This window comes from Dermacentor andersoni, chromosome 5 (assembly GCF_023375885.2).
Source record: "Dermacentor andersoni chromosome 5, qqDerAnde1_hic_scaffold, whole genome shotgun sequence".
Lineage (NCBI taxonomy): Eukaryota > Metazoa > Arthropoda > Arachnida > Ixodida > Ixodidae > Dermacentor > Dermacentor andersoni.
The window spans coordinates 147,847,699-147,869,330 of NC_092818.1; the positions used below are offsets into that span (position 1 = coordinate 147,847,699).

Genomic DNA, 21,632 nt, shown 5'->3' on the forward strand with positions numbered 1-21,632 from the left:
GCAAAAACGCCCGTGTCCAGAGTATTGGGGGCACGTTAAGTATCCCCCGATGATCAGAATTAATCCGGAGTCCCCCACTACGGTTTCCGTCATGATCAAATCGTGGTTTTGGCACGTAACACCCCAGAATTACAATCACTTAAGCAATTATATCTTGTTAATTCATTGAATATGTGTTTCAATTCCTAGCGCTAGTAATGTCCAGCTTTTCGAATAATACAGCTCCAGGACAAGCTCTGCAGCTCTGCAACAGGCGATATTTAAAAATTTCGCAAAACTTAAAAATGATCACTCTGTATAATCCTTCGTGATAGGTTAGATATCCTACCTGGAAGATCATATTTTGCACGGTCGTTGCTGATAAACTGTGGTTCGCCAAAGTATACGAACCTTGAAGAAGTGGATCTTTCGGGTGCCTGGATAATGGCATGACACCAGTAATGATTGTAGCATTTGTCAGGTAGCACAACTGAAGGAAATGAATTAGGTTCTCTGACAAAGAATAACAATTTCTGTCCTACATTTTGGGCATACAGAATGGTCATCACGGTTCTGTGAACACAGTTGAGGCAAAATTACCGCTGCCCAAGTCAACCTTGCATGTGCGCTTATTCAAAATTACTGCGATAGAATCGTACACATAGGGGCGAACCTCATCATATATAGGGGGCGAAAATTCTTTTCGAAGAGAGAGAGAGAGAGAGAGAATTCAATCGAAAGTGTCGGGATGATTGGCAGAGGATATCGAGCGGTTTCAAAGTAACCAGTTGTTTTCTTTTCGCATCGAATAACTCGTGATTCCTGACGCGTGCGCATCGTAGCTCTAGGTTACCATGGCAAGGATCAACAGACAGCGACGCGGGCGCACCAAACGTTCCCCGCGCTGCGGCATTTCGCCTCAATCAGTATCTCCCTGGTAACACACGTAATTATAAATTAATTACGTGCTGTAGCGGTCGCAGCGCGTGTCTCTTGTCGCTTCATAAAGAATCCCGAGTGACGGACCCGTGAGCGGAAGGTGAAACACAACGTGCGACAGCGCTCTCGCGTATCATGACACGCTGCGCAGCTACTTCATGGGACAGCATGATGCTTTGCGCATACGCGCTTGATATTTCGCTACAGGCAGAGCTTGCCACCTGCAAAAAAAAGAAAAAAAAAAGAAAAAAAAAGTCGTGTTTAGGCATTGTCGACATGACTCGCCGTCCTTGGCGCTTCACTTTGTGAGATTGAACCGCGCAAGCGTGCGTTTGCCGCCAAGACGGGCCGTGTCCAGTCGGGCTGCTCTGAACAGGCCGCGAACATTGCGCGGCGGGCAATAACAAAAGTGATAATTATGTAAGAAAAAGAGGGTCACGTGCTCATGCACGCGAGCACACACACGCGGGGCATGCACGCACGTCGCTACAGTGCGGCAGCCTTCGTCGAATCGTGTTTCCGAGGCAATACTGCTGTCTTTTCTTTTTCTTTACTTGCGTTTGCGAGATCGGTGATGTATTTTCTTTTCTTTCTTCCCTTTTCTTTTTTTTTTTTTTGAGTGCCGACGATCACCCCTTCTTTTCATGTAGAAAAGTGAGAAGAGCGCCGTAATGTTATTTTTTTTTTTTTTTTTTTTTTGCCGACGAGATATATGACTTATGATCCCTCCTGGAGGTAATATGAGATCCTTGCTGGAAGCAAGAGCTTTCTGCATAAACTATACCACGAAGTGGTATAGTTTATGGTAGGCGCCTTCGTAGTTTCCACGAAAGGCATTGTAAGCTGTGTAAGGAGATGATCGGAGGCACATAGGCGACTTCCACTGGTTAGCTGCTTTAACATAGTCCCAAGAGTCTATAAACCTTGTCTGTGGACGCAGCTAACTCGTAATACATGTGCGCTCACCTGCCCGTTAATCAACTAAAGTGTAGGGTTTTCTGCCAAGCCTCTCACTGCGATGTGCCACTGCCTTGCCTTGCATATTTTAAGTCTACGCTGTAAAGCAACACTCCTTTGATCATTTATTCATTCGGTTCTATTGCGCATTGGTTATAGCGTCAGTACAGGAACATCAAAGATTCGCATTCTGGTTGAGGATACTTGTCTTGTCGCGAATTTCGAAGTGCGCCAGGAGAATTCTGCCCCATTCCTGTTAAAGCTATCTTTTTTCTTTAGAGTTATGTTTATGGTACCGTCACGCGTTGTCACTTCACTTTTGCCGTTGTTTGTTTCATTAGATTATCGCTGTTATTAAGCTGTCACTCGGTGCAAGACGCGTCTATACTGCACGTGTATCCCAAATTTTAAGCAGAAATGCTTTCAGCTCCGGTTGTCGGCGACCTTCAAGTGACCTTTAGCCAAAAGCCAGAGCCGTTACCCGGGCATAACAAAACGAGATCATCCGAGCAACCAGTCAAAAGCTAAAGAAAATGCGATCTCCGGCTCCTAACCCATTGTACATGACCGCATTGCATACGCTAGTAACTGCACAAACAAGTTACAAAAAATATTGCTTCCGGGTATTGCCTAATGTTTGTTCGCAATATCACTCAAGCTGTAACCTCTACTACGCTGCAGGTTTATTTGTCATTTCCAACAGCCACGTTCAAAAGGCAGATACAGGGCATCATACACTTCATTGTCGTCTTTTGGCGCTTCACGTTCTTTGAACGCCAGCGGTCTTCAGGTGCTTCTACCCACCGCGGTGGCTTAGCGGTTATGGTGTTGCGCTGCTAAGAACGAGGTCGCGGATCAAATCCCCGCCGCGACGGCCGCATTTCGATGGAGGCGAAATGCAAAAAAGCCCCTGTCCCATGCATTGGGGGTACGTTAAATATCTACTGGTGGTCAAAATGAATCTGGAATCTCCCACTACGGCGTGCCCCATAATCAAATCACGATTTTGGCACGTAAGACCCCAGAATTCAATTCATTCTTCTTCTAGCGCAGCAGTGTGCTCTCTTTCATTGGCGTCTTTCGCTGCCTGTCGTGCGGCCTCGAGCTGGTTTTTTTCTTCTAGCTTGGCAGCGTCCATATGGACCAGTGCACATGACGGCGTGGTGCGGTGTGGTGTGGTGGTGTGTGCCTTCGCCAACATGCACGACGCCCACTTTAAGATTGTGGCTAGTATCATATCAAAACAATGCGCTTTGGCGGTTGCCATTTCATGCTTACATCTACTCTCAATTGTGGGAGAGCCAGTAATCTTTTGTAACGTTGTTGTGAATTATTGCAGCAAAGAAGACGCGTCTAATCAGATTGATCGCGTGTCGCGAAGCATGTCGTATACGCTCTAGAATGTAAGCCAGCACCAATGATTACTCTGGAATATGCGATGAGTCATGTTTAAATAACGGACGCACTTCATGCTTGAGTACAGATTCAACGAGCGATGATTGCTCTTCCAACTACCTTTGTGATTTAAATGCCGCTCGTCATTGAAAGCGGAAGTTCACCCCATAATGAGTTAGATTTAGAATTGATAGTTTTAGCGTTAACTGTTCGTTCACCTGCCGTGGTTGGTTAGTGGTTAATGTGTTGGGCTGCTGAGCACGAAGCCGCTGTATTGAATCCCGGCCATGGCGGCCGCATTTCGATGGGGGCGAAACTCAAATACACCCGTGTGCTTAGATTTCGGTGCACGTTAAAGAACCTCAGGTGGCCCAAATTTCCGGAGTCGCCCTCTACGGCCTGCCTCCTAATTAAATCGTGGTTTTGGCATGTTAAACCCCGTTTTTTTTAAACTAGTTGTTCACCGTCACCTACAACGTGACAATACTAACGAAGAAAGATAACCACGCAGGGAATAATAAGTACGCAAAGAAAATATCGCTGCAAAGCAATTGTGCGTTATTTCTTTACTTATAGAAAGTAAAATACGTGTTGAACGCAGGCTTCTGGCACACTAAACGAAAAAAAACATTCATTTCAGAGCACTGACTACAGCGAACACCACAGAACTCTAAGTGTCGTTTACACAGCCTCGACCCATCACTAAATCTTACATTACCAGCGAACCTTCCACGACGTGACGCAACACTGTTGTGTCGGCTGTGGGTAGGAGTAGCATTCACCAACTCCTACAGCTATCGTATTGGAATGGCGGATTCACCAATGTGCGCTAAGCGCAAGTGTGAAGAGACCATCAGTCACCTTCTGTGCCACTGTTCTCGCTTCGATAATCAACGCGAGACTCTCCAGTGTGCCTTAAATTGACTGGATGACAGGCCATTTACGGAAGCGAAGATCTTGGGAGCCTGGCCTCACAGTTCATTGGCCCAGAAAGCAGTTCGAGCGCTTTTTCGCTACCTGAGGGCAACAGACTTGAGTGCCCGACTATAGACATCCTACACCTAAGTTCTCTCTCTCCCTCTTTCACTCCCCATTCCCCTCCCCACGTGTAGGGTAGCAAACTGGACTCAGTCTGGTTAACCTCCCTGCCTTTCCATCTTCCCTTCTCTCTCTCTCTCTCTCACTATACCTGATGCATCGTGGAGACAACACATATAAACTATTATCGCAAGTAATCCACGATTCCAAGACGTTCAAATTTCCGGCCCGCGCCCGAAAACCGATTTGTTCGGTAGCTTAACTACCACGCCAGGGCGAGGGGACCGGTAATCGCTTATCGTATCCTGCAGGAGGCCCATTCAACGGACTGGACAAGCGTCCTCCCGATCAGCAATTAGCGGAGCTTAGGGACGGAATCGCATCATTCATTACCAAGCACGTCGGCGTGCGCACCCGGGGCCGTTCGCGCCGAGTATGGGGCACACTCGCCCTCTCCACTAATTCGCTGCAGTGTAGCGAGGGCTGCGTGAGCGCGAAAGGGCTAGCGTATGTCTCGAGAATGTCATGTGCGTGTCACTGTTTTGACACAAGAATAACTTGGTGACTTTCTTTCTTGACTTATTTACTTCAGTTACAAAATCAGGACAAGTTACAATTACAAGATTACAAGAAAGAGAGAGAGAAAAAAATGTTTTACAGAAAGGCAGGGAGGTTAACCGGAGGTAGTTCCGGTTGGCTGCCCTGCACGGAAGGAAGAAGTAGAGAGATAATAAGAGAAACAGATAGGAAGGAGGAGAGAGAGAGAGAGGGAGAGACGAGCACGAACAAACCGCGTACACTTTAGAGAGGCGGGAGGCGGCGTTCTTCAAGTCTATCGTGAAGGCTCGTAGACCATAGAAATCTCAGTAACGCCAATAAGGCCGCGTATGTTCTTTGGGAGCATTGGCCTCGAGCTTGTAGTTCTGATAGTGGACGATTGTACTATAGCCTGGGCAGACACAGATAATGTGTGCGAGCGTCTCATCGCTGTTGCATGTGTCGCAAGTGGGTCTGTTGACCGTTCCAATAAAGAAGGCATAAGTGTTGGTAAATGCAACGCCTCGCCATAGACGGTGCAGCACGGTCTGTTCACGTCGTGGCAGCCCAGGTGGTAGATGTATGTCCGGAGACAACGAGCGGAAACGACGCACGGGGAAAGCATTCGAATCACACAGCGGCAAAGTACATTCAAGGAATATCAATCACAGCCCAGCCGCAGCGTCTGTTCGCGAAAGCGGAATCAGGATATATTGACCACTTTCATTGGAAGATTGAGCGGCTTCGTCGGCGCGTTCGTTCCCGCTGATGTTGCAATGTCCAGGAAGCCATTGAGATGTGATGTTGGGTCCCTTGTCATGACTGCGATGATATATCTGTCGAATTTCCGATCATAAATTGGAAATAACAGAATACAGGAGCATCTCCGGAGCGAATGTTTCGTCAGGAGGACTTATCATAATTGGTAGATAGCTAACACTTTCCCCTCCTTTGTCGACATTTATTTCCTATAAACTTTTATTCTTGAAACTCTTGTTTGGTTGTACCTAATTACGTAGTTGTACAGAGGGAGTAGGCGTACACTAAGTACGAAGAAAATAAAGGAGAAATGTTTCTTCAACAGAAGCGAGCAGAAATAGTGAACGCTCTTTGTCAGGGAAAATTGGCGCGCAGTTCGTTAATATCGCGCGGAGTTGATAGGAACAGAATATTTCCTCAAGGATGGCAGAGACTAGCATAGCTACTACTTCGCTAAAATCAAGGCCAGCATTACGCTAGAAATTTCCTACGCTAGAAATGTTCGTAAAAGATAATTGCAGCCAATCCTGAAGCTGGACATATCATTATCAAAGCAGGCGGGCCAATGGCAAAAGCACTTCAGAACAATATGCTTGGTGAATTCGGCCCGCACTCAAGTAGTGCTGACTGGTGGTACCTTGCAGCCAGCGAATGACTCGCTGTTTTGTGGCCATGTGTTGGGTCTGTTCTTAATTATTTATTCAGTGAAAAGCCGCAGCGCTAATAGACATCATTGCAGGAAGGGTGGGGGGTGGGGGGGGGGGGGGGGGCATGCATAACCCAGAATAAAACACAACAGAATTGTGGCTCACGATTTCCACCGGTAACAAACTGCATTACTAATTGTTGCCAAAAAAGAAAGTTTAAAAAAATCTGTCCTGGGGACATATTCCTGAATTTTTGAGGCGTTGTCTCTCTGAGTACATATGTAATGAGGTGGTTGTAAATACGACAGGACCGAAATTTCACTTTGGTTATTATAAATTTTATAGAGGAGCTTTAAGCGAACATTTTTATGGTGTTTGCAAAGAGAAGCCCAGCTTAGCCTTCTTCATATATCTTGCTCTGTCGTACCAGTTCTACCACTCGAAAACATATCTTGCGGTATAACATTGTATTTGCTGCAATAGTTTAATGCGCACTGAATGGGATGGGTCTCACACAGGGCAGGCATACTCGAGTATTGACCTAACAAATAGTCTTTATAAGCGACTTCCCTAACATGCCTCCCCACATGCTTGAGGGTCCTCTGAAGGAACCCAAGTGAACCCATGAACAACACTATCAATGTGCGTAGACCACAATCCATCCTCAAAAAAAAAAAAAAAAACCTCAACATACTAAAATGCCCTTTCCTGTCGAATAATTAGGTTATCTAAGGAATTAAGAATCTTTATGTTCTTTTTAAAATAAAACTCACGTGTATGCATTTATGAGTAATCAAAATCAGTTTGTTCAATATACACCACGTTTGAATACGATCGAGATACTCCTGCATCTGTGCACAATGCGTCCCATTGGTCACTCTTGCATATACGCCATAATGATCGGTAAGTAACCGTACAGTCGACTTCATTTCCTGCGAGTCTCCAGACGAACCATCAACAAAATAGGATAACCAATTAAGAACAAGGTGGCATTTTGAGGAAGCTGAATAAGCCATTATCCATTTTTTAACAGAAGTGTCAATGTTAAGGTTCCCGAGCTTCTGCATTATTATCGGATGGGAGACTGTATCAAAAGCCTGTCTAAAATTGAAAATAAACAGTTGATTTCAACCCACATCAAATCAACCTTTATTTTTCAGCACAAAAAAAAGGAACTCGACCGTCATTTTTGCTAAAAGCTATGACAGTAACTTGGTGGGGCCCAAAAGACCTTACATTTGTCCTTTGTTATCAAGAGGGGAGGCTATGTCATAGGAAAAATTGGTATCAATTGGGTAGTGCTCGAGGAGCCCTTACGGAAACCGTGTTGATTGTCATTGATAATTCTAATAGACGTAACGTGCTTTACTAAAGTCGTGTAGAAAATATGCTAAAAAATTTCGCAGCACTGCGGCATGAGCTATATAGCCCTGTAATTGAAGACATCAGCTTTAGAACCATTTTTTGCAAACTACTATGACGTCAGGTAGCTTCCAGTCATCGGCTAGCTCTCCATCATTGAGAGCTTTATTTTAGAGCCCACAAGATATACGGGCACCACATGCGAGCATTTCTTGAGTAGTATGCATAACATACCAATTGGCCCTGTAGCTTTAGATTCACTAATATTGCTAAGAAGCTTCTTTACACCGTTAAGTGAGATGAGCACTGGTTCCATTGCTATATAATTCCCTAAAACGGACTGTAATGAAACTGGACCCCTAACATTAAATGCCGATTTAAATAAGTCATTAAACACAGGCTTTTGCTTTCCATCGCTATAACTAGCACGTAATCATACGCCAAATCAACTTGTAGCAAACTGGAAAATATTTGGTTAACCGCCCTGTCTTTCCTCTTTATCTCTCTCTCTCTCTCTCTAAGCCAAATCAGGAGGACACAGAACATGCTTTACTTTATCTTTTAAAACTTTCCATAACTTATCATTATTCATTAAGTCTGAGGCTAAGGTGTGAGAATAACAATATTTGCACTCCAACTTTTCTCTATATGTTGCTGACAAAAGCTGTAATTTGTTAAAAGTAGAGAGCGATTTTTTTTGCAATGCTTAAAATACGCTTTGTTGCGCCAGCGTGTAAACTGAATTAATTCTCCATTGATCCATGGCTTTCTCTTTTCTCTTTAATTTATTATTTGAAACACTGGGGGCGCAAGACTGCATTAGAATAAATATTCTTCTCTCAAACATCAACTATAGCTCGTTAATGGTTACAGTTACAGCCAACTTTCAAAAGTTCGATAATGTCTCGCCAATTCCTCTGTGATTGGTAAATAATAAAGTTTATGGTGTTTATGCATAATAAGTTTATCGTGTTTACAGGAGGTATTTAGAGACCTGGATTGGGAAGAATTGGGGATAAGAGGTAATGGAGAATACCTTAGCAACTTGCGATTCGCTGATGATATTGCCTTGCTTAGTAACTCAGGGGACCAATTGCAATGCATGCTCACTGACCTGGAGAGGCAAAGCACAAGGGTGGGTCTACAAATTTATCTGTAGAAAACTAAATTAATGTTTAACAGTCTCAGAAGAGATCAGCAGTTTACGATAGGTGTTGAGGGACTGAAACTGGTAAGGGAATACATCTACTTTGGACAGGTAGTGACTGCGGATCCGGATCATGAGACTGAAATAATCTGAAGAATAAGAATGGGCTGGGCTGCAGTTGGCAGGCATTCTCAGATCATGAACAGCAGGTTGTCATTATCCCTCAAGAGAAAAGTGTATAAGAGCTATGTCTTACCAGTACTCATGTACGGGGCAGAAACCTGGAGACTTACGAAAAGCGTTCTGCTCAAATTGAGGACGACGCAACGAGCTATGGAAAGAAGAATGATGGATGCAACGTTAAGGGATAAGAAAAGAGCAGATTGGGTGAGGGAACAAACGCGAGTTAATGCCATCTTAGTTGAAATCAAGAAAAATAAATGGGCATGGGCAGGCCATGTAATGAGGAGGGAAGATAACCGATGGTCATTAAGGCTAACGAACTGGATTCCAAGGGAATCGAAGCGTAGCAGGGGACGACAGAAAGTTAGGTGGGCGGATGAGATTAAGAAGTTCGCAAGGACAACATGGCCACAATTAGTACATGACCGGGGTAGTTGGAGATGTATGGGAGAGGCCTTTGCCTTGCAGTGAGCGTAACCGGGCTGATGATGATGATGATGATGAAAGTTTACGGAAAAGGTAAACCTCAATTAGTAATTTTGGTGTGGGGAGAAATACTGGCGAAACTATAAAGCTACTTATACTGGCTGAACTATTATGACTACTTATACGAGGGATGACGCAAACGTTCGATACAAAATCGGGGATATTGCAAAACAACATGCCAAGAATATTTGATCCCCGAGTTGCTTGCGAAACAAACTAATTAAAACCAAGGTAATCGGACAAGGCTCTCAATTGACAATACATTGCAATGTTCGAATTCAAGACACAACCGCCATTTCACCATCTAACATCAGGGAGGTTAAAGTCGCCGACTCGAATTATGCACTTTGAAAAGGTGCGCAATATTTTGCGCACTTTTCTTTCGTTTTCTTTTTCGACTATAATGTTTACTATTAGCACCATTGCCCAAGTGAGCGGGTATTTAACGGACAGCCCACGTTCAGCAGCCGCGATAGGTCTTGCATTTCAAATAACTGGTTCAGTTCACAATCTATATATACACAGAACGTTTTAACGATAGAACAGTTCGTAAGCGCAAATGCCAGCAAATTGTAATAATGAAAGTATAATCATCGAAAGTGGCCAACCAATGGCAAAAACATACGAACGAAAAGCTTCTGAATTCTGACCCAAATCTCGAATCCACAAAGTGCTTTCATGGATGCTGAAGATAGAGGAAAGGTAATAGCACTAATTTTGTGCCACTGATAATTCGTGTGCGACAGGGAGTTGCGTTGACTACGTGTCACTGGTCGAATGAATCATTTTTCAAACTAGCTTCCCTGCTGCTAACATCACGAACAAAGCGGCGATCGCATTCGACATGACGTATCCTTCCGCATGCATTCCAAGCAACTGCGTCGCGACCGACTGTCGTTCGCGGCTGACACGTAGCGATTCACGGAATGCAGCGAGATCGAAACAGATAAGCGACTTAAAGCCGGGTGACCGAAGCATCACAGATACGTTGCCGCAGCACACGCGACTGCACACCAAAACTGTCCGCTTATCGGCACAGCCGGGCAACGCACGGTAGCTGACGGAAGCACATCGGGAGGATTCGGAACTCGCGCTGAAGAAGGAGGGAGAGGGAAATGAAGAAGCTGCCTAGGGGGTTCGACTGCCACAAAACTCCACGAGACAACACAGGGTTCGTTCGGCGCGCGAGCTCCTCGCTCACTATCACGCACAAGCGCGAACGCATACCGCGCCGTCGAATTCCGTTACCGCTTTCTGTAAATCGGCCTCGCGCGCCGATAAAAGCGTCGCCTCCGGCCGGAACACTTCCGTCACCCTTCTCCGACCGGTGCAATTTTTCAAACTGGGCTCGCCCTCCCTGTCGTCGTGCTCGGTAATGCTTCCAAATCGCGCGTGGCCGGCGTCCGCCGCGACGGCGTTCCCGCGGCTATAGCGCACGCGCCGGCGGGTATTGCTGGGCGATAGCCGTGATTTATTGGTCAGCCAGCGCAGTTCTGAGAGCGATGAACCGTCGTCGTACGCCTCTCGCCTCCTCCTCCCCTCCAGATGGCAACCCCGTGCGCTGCCCTTGATTCGTTGTTCGCAGCTGGCGTTCTCGTCCGAATCCCAGGCACTTCGCAATTATTCTTCCCATCTGCCCTCGTCTGACTGCTTAACATCCCTTCTGAAAAGAGGACAACCAAAAGCACTGCCCATTTTGATTCTCTACTAATGTGACAAATTTATAAGTGAACCACACATACTCATTAGGTATGCGCCTGATATGGGCCGATCCGGTAGGCACTGCAGTCTAACACAGCGTCTCAAAGCGCTAGCTGTCATAAGAGAAGAATCTGAGAAACTGACGCTGAAATACAGAGGAAAGGAATTCTTTTGGTATTCTTCCCACTCACTACCCACGTATCTTTCAGCATAAGTAGCGGCAGGTACGAAAGATAGACATAAACAATTGGTCTGCAATCTACGCCATGAAAGTGGCTGGACGGTGAAGCTATGAACGTCAACTCCAAGGATTACGCATTGCGAGGTATATCTTGGAATTATTCACCATATTGACATTCACATGCACTCTACCAAATTATTAGACTCAGGTGTTTCGACACCCTGCGACTTGACTTGGGCAGCTACTTCATGCATCTACAAAGAGTGGACCAGAGACAAGAGAAATGCACATAACAGCGCTTTCACCGCACCTCATATGCACGCTGCTCTTCAGGAGTCCTCACTATACGTGGCCTTCCCATAGCACTGTCGAAACACAAATCAGTTGCTAGGCGGGTTCTTCTTGCATACGAAAGTGTAGTTACATCACTCCCTGCTTCGCATACTACAGTTGCCGCTTCCCCGCAAGGGCAGCTTATGCAACCGTAATCTTTACCGGGAAATACTTGCAGTGAACGCTATGCGCGAAGGCGGCGAGGTTTCTGGTTTCTGGGCGAGGTTTCTGGAGGCGAGCGCCATCTGCTCGTGTTGCAAGCAGTGCATCGGCCTCTTGAGTTTTGCCTACGGACACAACAGTAGAGCTATAGAGCTATACACGCACGTAGAGCTATACACATTTGCTGTAAAACCGAGGCAGCATGAATTTACCACAAATTATCGTCCTCCGTGGCCTTATGTTTACTCTTGCATCGTCAAATAAAATCAGTCGTTAGAAACCTTTTTTTTTTTTTTTATGTCCGTGTCCTTATTTGTCATCGTGGTCCACAAGCTCTATCTTTTCATTGCTACCCAAGCCTGGATAAACTTATAGTTAACCTTCCTGTCTTCCCTTCTCTCTTTCTCGCTTGATTCAATTGATCTCTAAAGCTAGGATTCGCAGAAAGTTTAGAGCGCCGATTGCACATTGCTTTAAATTGAAGCGATACATGAACCGTCGCCTGGTAGGCGCAAGCATGCCACTTGGAGCACTGTGCCATCTGTGGATGATCGCTGGTATCACTGGAGTGCGTTAGTTAGGAACTGGTGAACCAAGTTTAAGCAACTTATACAATGATATTAAGTCAACTAGTACTGACTACTGCTTCCCTTCTGGCCGAGATAGGAGGACAGCAAACATAAGCCGACAAGTCCATATCGAGCTTCATTTTACTGAAAATCGTCTTGAGTCATTGTCACGACCTCGCAAGCTCTTTCGGCTGGTCACCCACCGCGGTAGCTTAGCCATGGCGTTGTGCTGCTAAGCTCGATATCGTGGGTTCGATTCCGGCCGGTGGTGCCGCACCGGCATTCTGCTCGGTGCGGAACTCTAGAACGCTCGCGTAAGTGAATTTAAGGGCACGTTAAAGAACCTGAAGTCGTGAAAATTAATGCCCCCCCCCACCCCCTACTGTGTGCCTTATACTAATATCGTGGTTTTGGATCCTAATACTCTCGGATTCATTTACTGATTTGAAGCGGGTCGAGATGAGACGGTAAAAAATTGAGACTGGAAGGAAACTATATTTGCATGACTGCAATTAGGATGCTGTTGTAGTGTCTATTCTACTCAGCATGAGAGCTTGTTTTCTCTTAATGATTCTTTATATCTGCAGAAATGAAGTAAAAGGCGATGAATGTGCTGTATCAATAGGTACTAGCCACAAAAAAAAAAGTTCACAAAACTCAGACTCGTGAAAAAGTCCACTGAGTTAACGTGCAGCCATTTGTTCCATCTTTTCAACTCTATATACACTCGACTTACACCACCACGTTTATTCGCAGGCTCTAAACTAAGCAGGCCTGTGCCCCCTCTTCCCCTTTATTTCTTTATCAATGTATTTCATAACATTTACAGTAGGTAGCCATTACACGGAAAGCAATTCTGGTAGTCTGTATTGCAGATAAACTTCGAACCTACTAGCGGAATGACTATGTGGAAGTAGCAGTTCGACAACTGAAACTGTTGGTCGGAGCACCGTGGTTTAGTTAGGCTTACACTACGCCATTCAGCCTAGTTCATTTACTGTTAAACTGGCTCTGCGCTAACTGTCCGCTGGTCACGTTCCAGGCGCAGTCGCTACAGAACTGAAAGCTTTTTTTTTTCACATTGCACCTGAAGTACCTGGAAAAATGTCACGTTCACGTGAATACTTACTCTTTGCTATATGTAACGACTGAGATTTCGTGCAGCGCCCCGGACAGTATTGCACACTCGGCTCACCGCCCACGTCAATCACGCCTAATGAGACACACGAGCCGACCACCGGTCGTCTCGGTGCAGAAAAAGCAAACCCTCACGTCTAGCACAGCGTTGCGCCAGCGGTTCTTCAATTCCTTGATTATGCAGCGAGAAAGGCCGGAGCGGGAGTGACCTGGAAGAGGGGGGTCTAACCCGACACCGCGTCTGCTGTTGTGTTTGCATTGATCGCCATTGCCTCCGGCCCGCCGCTGTCCTCGTTACACTACAGTATCAGAGAGAGATCAGGTTTGCCGTGTTAATACACATACGCGTAGGGTTCGTTCAAAAAAACGCCTTCGACTCCCCTCAAGCACGTGAGCGCTATTACACTCGCTCGTTTTCGTGATACAGCTCTAACGCTTTCTTATGCGGACTGCCCATCAATGCTGCCGACTTCCTAAAAGATCATAATCATCATAATAACAATCATTAAAACCACCATCATCATTTTTTCTTTACTCTTAAAGGGGCACCAACGAGAAAAAATAAGGGATTTAAACTATATTAGTAACTCACCTGCCCCTTTACAATACCATAAAAGCCACTTTTACCAAGAGAAGAGGCATCGTATGTCGGAATATTTTAAAAGGCGCGAAAATGAAAGACGGGTGGCGACGCTGCCTTGAAGTTGCAGCACCAACTCGAAGTGACGTCATGGATTTCGACAGCGTATACTAGGGCGTTGCTAATGATTCATCGATAAAAATGAACTACAATGTGTTCTGAACGAGACAAAGTCTGAAAATGGTAAGTTTCAGAAACTCCTACTAGCTAACACGGCCCAAATACGAAAAAAGAAAGATACTTTGAAATCCCTGGCGATACACCGGCGACGGCGTGAAGTCGTCCAAATGGGAGGCTGCCCCAAGCAGCCCCGATGTCGAAGCAAAGCTATGGGCTGTCCATCGGGCCCACGACGGAGCAGACGCTCGGTCTTTCTGTACCGACCTGGGAGCGGTCCGCTACGTGCTGACGCGCGTTCTGAAGGACCAGAATAAAGTTTTACCAAACCATACCAGACACCGGTGCAGAGGCTGTGGCGCGGAATTGAAAAGAAATTTGAACTTTCACCTTCATTTTCTCTTCTGTACAAGGTACTATGTCGAAATTAACGAATATAGAGTTTTGCGAGAGTACTTTATTAGTCTAAACTGACTTAGCGCTTCTTTTTATTCCTCTAAACACAAACTATAGCACTTGGTCACTGATGGTAAAAAATAACAGAAGACCAAAGGAAAGTTAGGAGAGTACAAAAAGCAACAAAATTTATGAGCAAAAAAGCAAAAAACATCTAAGCGCACCTTAAGCTATCAAGCACGAATTAGAATCGTTACAATCAAAACCAAAAGCGGCCGGTTTTCAATTTTGTTGTTGTTCTCAACCAGGCAGATCTCTGTGAAATGATTATCTCTGATTCTAGCCGAAACTGAAACAATTATCACAATTGTAGAAAACTGAGAACGTAAAAAGTAGTCAATAGTTCGACGGAATATACAGTCAAAATACCGACGGAACACGTATAGCAGCATCACCGAACGCAGGACGAGCCCGTATTTTTCGATTTTGCTACTGCTTTGCGAAAACGCGACTCTCGTGCTTGGGGGTGAACGTTCGTGCAGCAGTGACCCCTTGTTGTGCACCGCCACCCTGTCCCCGTGCAGCCCCGCCTTCCTTCCTGCGCTCCCTGCCGGCTACGGGCGGCAGCCTTCGCAACGCTACCGCCGTGTCGCTCGAGTGCGTGGTCGAGTGCGATCCAGTGTGCGAGGTGCGGTGGCTTCGCAACAACGAGACGCTCGACGAGTCGCCCTTCTTCCACGCCAGCCAGGCGGTGCGGCCAGAGGGCGGCGGACACTTCCACTCGGTCGCCTCGACGCTCTCGTGGAACATGAGCCAGCTGCCGCCTTCGTCGTTCGACTACAACACCTTCACCTGTCAGAGCAGCGAGAACGCCGTCGGGCCCGGCGTCTACAGCACCATGCTCTTCCGCGTGGAGTGTGAGTACCCAGTTGGCATTCTCGAGCGCTAACGACCGCATGTGCGAGAGCTTACCTTCACGCTTCGCGTACAGGCTCAATTTTAGTGGCAGGTGTTGCGCTGTCTGAGCTCGAGGTTGCCGGTTCGATCGCGGCCGTGGCGGCCGTGTTTCGATGCGGGCGCAACGCAAGAAAACTCAAGGGTGCTTAAATTTTGGTCCACGTTAAGGAACCTGAGGTGCTCAAGCTACTTCCGAAGACTCCCCAGCAAGGTATACCTTGGAATCGTATTATGATTTAGGCATGTAAAACACGAGAATTTAATTTTAACCTTGGTGGCACCCGCCGCGGAAGCTCAGTGAATATGGCGTTGCGCTGTTCGTCATGAGGTCGCGGAAATCAAGTCCCGATGAGGGGAGGAATGCGAGAATGATCCTGTATTGTTCATTTGGCGCACGTTAATGAACCCCAGGTGGTCGAAATTTGTGCGGAGTCCGCCGCCATGGCGCTCTTCACAATCAGCTGGTGGTTATGACACATAAAAGCCCAGATTTTATTTCATTTTCAACACCTTATTGGCATGCATAACATTTGTCCTATGGGAAGGACGAGCGTTGCTAGCTGAAATTCCCTTAATTATCTGCTGAGGATGCGATCAGAAAAACATCGACGTAGATTTCGACATTAGTGAAAATCGTTCAAAAATTTCCATGGAATATTTCACTTAACAGTAGCGGTTACGCATCCCATTTATTAAAAAGCTAGGGTTAAGGAAAATGAATTTCAAGAAAGCGAAAGTAAACTAAAATCAGACCTTCTTTAACGAAACACGCTGCCAGAGACACCAGTGTCGACAAAAAGAAGGAGATGAAATATTTGCACTTGACGTAGAAAAACTGTATTCAAAGAAGGCCTCGAGTCTGTGCTAATTTTCTGGTTAGTTGTTCTAGTATGAGCTCGTTTAAAACGAAAAGCAGTTAACGCCCAACTACTCGATGCTCAGGCTGCACACACAAAGCCATCGGTATCTGAATACGGCTCTTAACGCAACTTTCAAAGAAAACAGCATCGCAACTTTATAGGAGACGCACAGGATAACTTGGAACTGCACGAAGAATGTTAGTGCTACTGCTTGTGCATGGACAAACAACACCATTGAGTAAAACCTTGATTGGGTCGAGTTGGTCCATACATGGTTAAAACATAGATTGACTAACATGAAGCAAGCAGAACACAAAGACACAGGTCAGTGTTGTAAGGCAGCGCTTGTGTTGCGCTTTTATGCTCTCCATTTCAATCCTAGTCACGCTGTGTTCTAACCGAAAACTACAGAGACTGGTGCAATCCATCCAATTGCATTCTTTTTCTGTAAATGAGGAGGTAGTTTGTCCTACACTAGACTGCGCCTTCCGGAGCGCATTCAGAGCCTCACGGCGTTCTTTATTCTAGGCACATGACTTGAAGTCCTAATATAGGATCTGCTTTTACAGCCACGGGTAGAACCTTCTGAGTAGAGCAAAATCGTTTGCTTCAGCATCCCCGGTCTTACCTCATCTGCATACGTTTATCGCATGGAAGAGTTCATTTCACTGCGAGCGAAGCGATTGTGCAATTCTGCATACCGAACCTTGCTCAATCCAACGGAAAGAATTATTGACACTGGTGAGCTGAAGCAAGAGCTCGGTGGTAAACGCGATATTCGTAGAGTGGTTTGTTAGTTGGGAAATCTGTCGCGACCACGTGCCTTCCTCTCTCTTTTCTTTCGTTTTCGGCGTGCGTCGCGGTACCATCGATCAGAAAATAATATGCGCATTTTATTCAGGAGAACGTGATACGTCGGGAGTGCCCCACTTTTGACGCTTTCTCAGGGCAGTTGCGTGCCGCCAACCTTTGACGGCGCGCGCTAATTATTTGCGGTTTCACTGAATCCTTCAATAAAGAAGAAAGTGTTGCTGCCGCGGCGCACATTGTCAACAGGGGATGATGCAATTAAAACACGTGTGCGCGTTTACTGCGTATATAATTTCTTCAATTAGAAGTCTGTTAGATACTTTGAGTTATTTTCTTTTTGTGCTGTACATGAGAGTGAAGAAAGACTTTGTGAACCAACGGAGCATGTGTACCCTGTTTTAGCATTTTTTCAGTCATTGATTATTTGTATATGAAGCCAGCTAAATGCGCGGCAGGAGGAACAAGTAATTTTTTTCCTCTCGACAAAAAGGACAATGTACGAGTAAAATATTTTGAGCATCGCAGGGTGTCCCACTCAATCCACACTAGCTTGGCGATATCATTCGCGCAGCGCAGGTATTGCTGAGCGTTGTATTGCGCTATCATGTGTATACACACCCAAAATGGCGGCGTAGTGGCTTCAGCGAGGCGCTGGTAATCCTGAGGTCGTGGGATGAATTCCCGGCGACGGCGGCCGCATTTCGGTGGGCTGGAAATGCAAAAAAAAAAAAAAAAAAGCCCGTGTACCGTGCATCGGGTGCACGTTAAAGAATCCCAGGTGGTCGAAATTAACCCGAAGCCGATCACTACGTTGTGTCTCATAATCATGTTGTGGTTTTGGCTCGTAGAACCACAGAATGTATGTTTATATGTACACGTAAACTTTTACAAATGTCATAATAGGTGATAAAGAAATAACATAATGTTCGAAGCGGCAACCAACAGTGCAGACGGTCGTTAAATACATTTGTGTTTATATGAGCTGCGCATATTCTGAGCTGTGCATGTGAAAAAAAGAAAGGAAAAATATTGCGTGATAATGCAGTTCTTAATGAATGTCGATTACCGTTTTCACATTTGCATCCAATATTACTGGTCTTTCTACTGTGTAGTGACCGCAAGAGAGCTCAAAATAAAGACAAGAAGGTTAACAAAAGGGTATCTCTGATTGGCTACCCTGTGCTGGGAGTAGGGAAAATAGGTACTTAGATACGGCGATAAAAAAAAAGTACAGAAGGAACCGACTAAAACTTTCGGTACAGTAACCATCACAGATACTGCCAAGAAACTATATAGTCACACACAGTGTCCGTGTAACGTACCCCTACACACGGCTTCACAACATACGTAGTGTCAACCACTAGAATACAAAAGCTAATAACCCCGAATCCGGAAATTACCCTGCGGCGAACCAAGTCACTGGACATCTCCGACTCTCGCTGCGACATCTGCCAGTAAGGAAAGATGTCGGGAATAAAAAAAAAAAAAAACGCTAAGCAAAGAGTGTTCCTCGTTTGAGCTGCGGTGGATCGCTAGAAGCGAGGTTTCCGTAGGCCACCATAGAGTCAAACACAGTGCCGTCCCTAATTTGGCACCAGCACGTGACATAACGAATGGAACACGCGGGGGGGAAAAGTGGGGGCAAACAGGGAGCAGGAAGCGATAAAGGGACTCACCTCCCTCCTGCTGCCGCCACTGCTGAAGCCGTCCTTTTGCTTTTCGTTTTCCTTTTATTTGGCTACCATCGTTTGCTGTTCCAACACTCGCGCACTTGGCGCGCCACGGCGACAGCGCGGTTTTATGAGGCCACCGCGCACCGCCGTCAGAACAGCTCGCACACAGGACGTCGCCGTTTCATTCGCTTCGCTCTTGGTTCTTTGCGAGAACCGGCCCGTATAGAAAAACCGGAGGCTCGTCATTTACGCGCGACACGGACTGTCAAGCAAAAAAGGCGACATCAAGAACGACAGCACCCTCTCCCCCCGCTCCCCTCTCACTTTAACCCCGCCAGTGTAGTTCCTCACTCCTTTTGTTTTTTGGGGATCGAGGATTTACTGTTCGCTTTTTTTATACCCCTGCTCTTTGACGTGTAGTTCGCGATAAGGGTCGCATGGCGCCCCGAAGTCGTGTGCGCCCCCGTGCCATGATCGCGAGACATTTGCGGAAATGTCGCGACCCTACTGCGGGCGGAGAGTGCCACCGTCCTCCGCCTCGGTAATACGGTGCAGCACGCCGAGGCCTTGCCCTCGCGTCAGAACGAGCGAGAGGCACTCAATTGGAGGAATGGCGCTTGTAGCACGTAAGAAAGGGTCAGTCATTAGACAGCAACTTTAATAGCTCCCAAAGAGAAAAACAAAAACCGAAAACAGACACAAGGAACAGAGAAGTAAGGGTGTAGAGTGTGTACACGGCACTTTTTTTAGCAACCTTGCTTCTCTATATGCACTCTATACACACTGGATCCTTTCTTTTATGTACAGCATAACCGAGGAGCATATTCTCAAAAATAGCGGACTATGAATGTGATGTCACCAGTTATTTAATTATTCAGCAGCCTGGTCGTCATCCAAGTTGACATCTCCAGTTTCTTAGTAAAGCCAGCATCTCTCTAAATTAGTATAAGGACATCCCTACATGAACATATTTTGTCAGCCCAAAGGGACAAAACAAATTCTTGTAAATAATTATAACCTCCCTGTCTTTCCGTCCTTCCTTCTTTGTAGGGAATTCTGCTGCAATCAATTTCTTTCTCTCCTTTCTCCTTTCCCGTGAAAGGGTAGCCTGCACTACAATTCTTAACCTTTTTTTTTGCTCCTCTCTCTCTCTTGTAATGGATTGGATTATATTCCATATGTTGTCTCAAAACCCATAGATACTATACATTAACTGTGGGCTTTGTACAGAGGGCCTACGGACCTCGTGCACAGATGCAGATTATGTTTTTTGTAAGCCGAAAATACAAATACTGAGTGTATTTTGTTGTCTTCATTGGCTAGCTAACAAATCTCTCTGGCCTATCCGACAACCGTTACGCCTTGCTTCCACCTCTGTAAATTTATCTGCTGAGTAGATCATGCCTGCACCGGATTCCAGCTGAACGCTGTCTGCTTTTAGTGAGAGATGTAGTATATGAAGGAACCGCCACCCGGTTTGCCTCAACTTCACACGAAAGGACCAATACATATAGAAATAAGGGAAGTCGTATTTCGAAATGGAGGAAATAAAAGCTCGAACACGATACATTACGGCCAAGAAATGAAATGAATAAATAAAAAAGGGGGGGAGGGAAGAAGAGCTGAAACACCGAGGTGCCACTACGAGAATAGCGGCAATAAAAATGTCGTGTGCAGAGAAAATGTCTCGCGAAAGAGTAGTTGACAGCATCTCAAAAGACAACTGTCGGAGGTTCACGGTTGCGGGGTCGGGAGAAGAGGGCTTTGGGGGTTATAAAAGTGAAAATCGAGTTTACGCTGTTCGATCGTGAGCGAGGGCATGCAATCTTGTCAAGTTCCCAGCAGCGAACAGGCGCCCGACTGAGCAGCGCGCTCCCCCCTCACCCCCCCCCCCCCCCCCCCTCCTTCGCATGCAGGCTGTCTGGGATCAAGTCAGAGACACGGTTGAAAAAATTGCGGAAGAAAGTAAAAAAAAAGTAAAGATACTATATTCAGCTTTACATGGTGCGTCATGAAGATTGTCGTTCCGCAATATATTACAGTGCGGTTCTATAAAAGTAGCGTTTCTTCGTATCGTTTCACTTTTCTGCAAGCGACAGAGGTCAAAGCACCCTGTGAGCTCTGTGAGCTTTCGGTCGAGCCATTTAGAGAATTTGTGTCATTGTAAATTTCGGAAGTACACTTACTTGATTGTCACCGCTGTAGCGTGGCAAGTGCTCGGTATGAGACAGACGTGCGGAAATGTGCGACATCGTTTTTGGCTGTTTGCACTCCCTTAGCACTGACTTAGGCTTTGCCAGACCCAACGGTGAAATTTCAGCCTGAAGAAATGTTTGCACTCTTTCTTTAAAGAGAAGCTTTCTTTACCTCTTCTCCCGACTTTTCGAGCGCTGCGGCTGTTGTGGTCTAGCTCACACGCGAAGCTAGGTTTCTTGCAACACCCCCAGATGGCGCTCGCGTTCACGCATCCCGACCGGCGCCGCCGCGGCAGCGTTTCACAATTTGTGCCTATGGCACGTGCTGCGCTTGCTTTCTTATGCGACAGAAATGCAGGTGCTGGGCTGTCGAGGTCGCGTCCTGGGCTGTGATAGTGTAAACATTACAATCGTCCATAGCCTGAAAAGAGCGCTTGGAGCTGGTGTCTCTGCCGGTAGCCGTGGTGGTGAG

General features: G+C 46.1%; 1 protein-coding gene and 1 long non-coding RNA gene across 3 annotated transcripts in view; one reads left to right on the forward strand and one right to left on the reverse strand.

Moving 5' to 3' along the window:
* LOC126531385 (hemicentin-1-like) overlaps window positions 1–21,632 on the forward strand; it is a 254,348-nt gene that overhangs the window by 205,849 nt on the left and 26,867 nt on the right. For both annotated transcript variants that reach the window (XM_050178893.3, XM_050178894.2), the window contains exon 8: window positions 15,250–15,582. In XM_050178893.3, the coding sequence (XP_050034850.1) occupies window positions 15,250–15,582 (333 nt within the window). The remainder of the gene's footprint in view (window positions 1–15,249; window positions 15,583–21,632) is intronic.
* LOC140218610 (uncharacterized) overlaps window positions 1–21,632 on the reverse strand; it is a 140,532-nt gene that overhangs the window by 12,430 nt on the left and 106,470 nt on the right. The window lies entirely within an intron of this gene.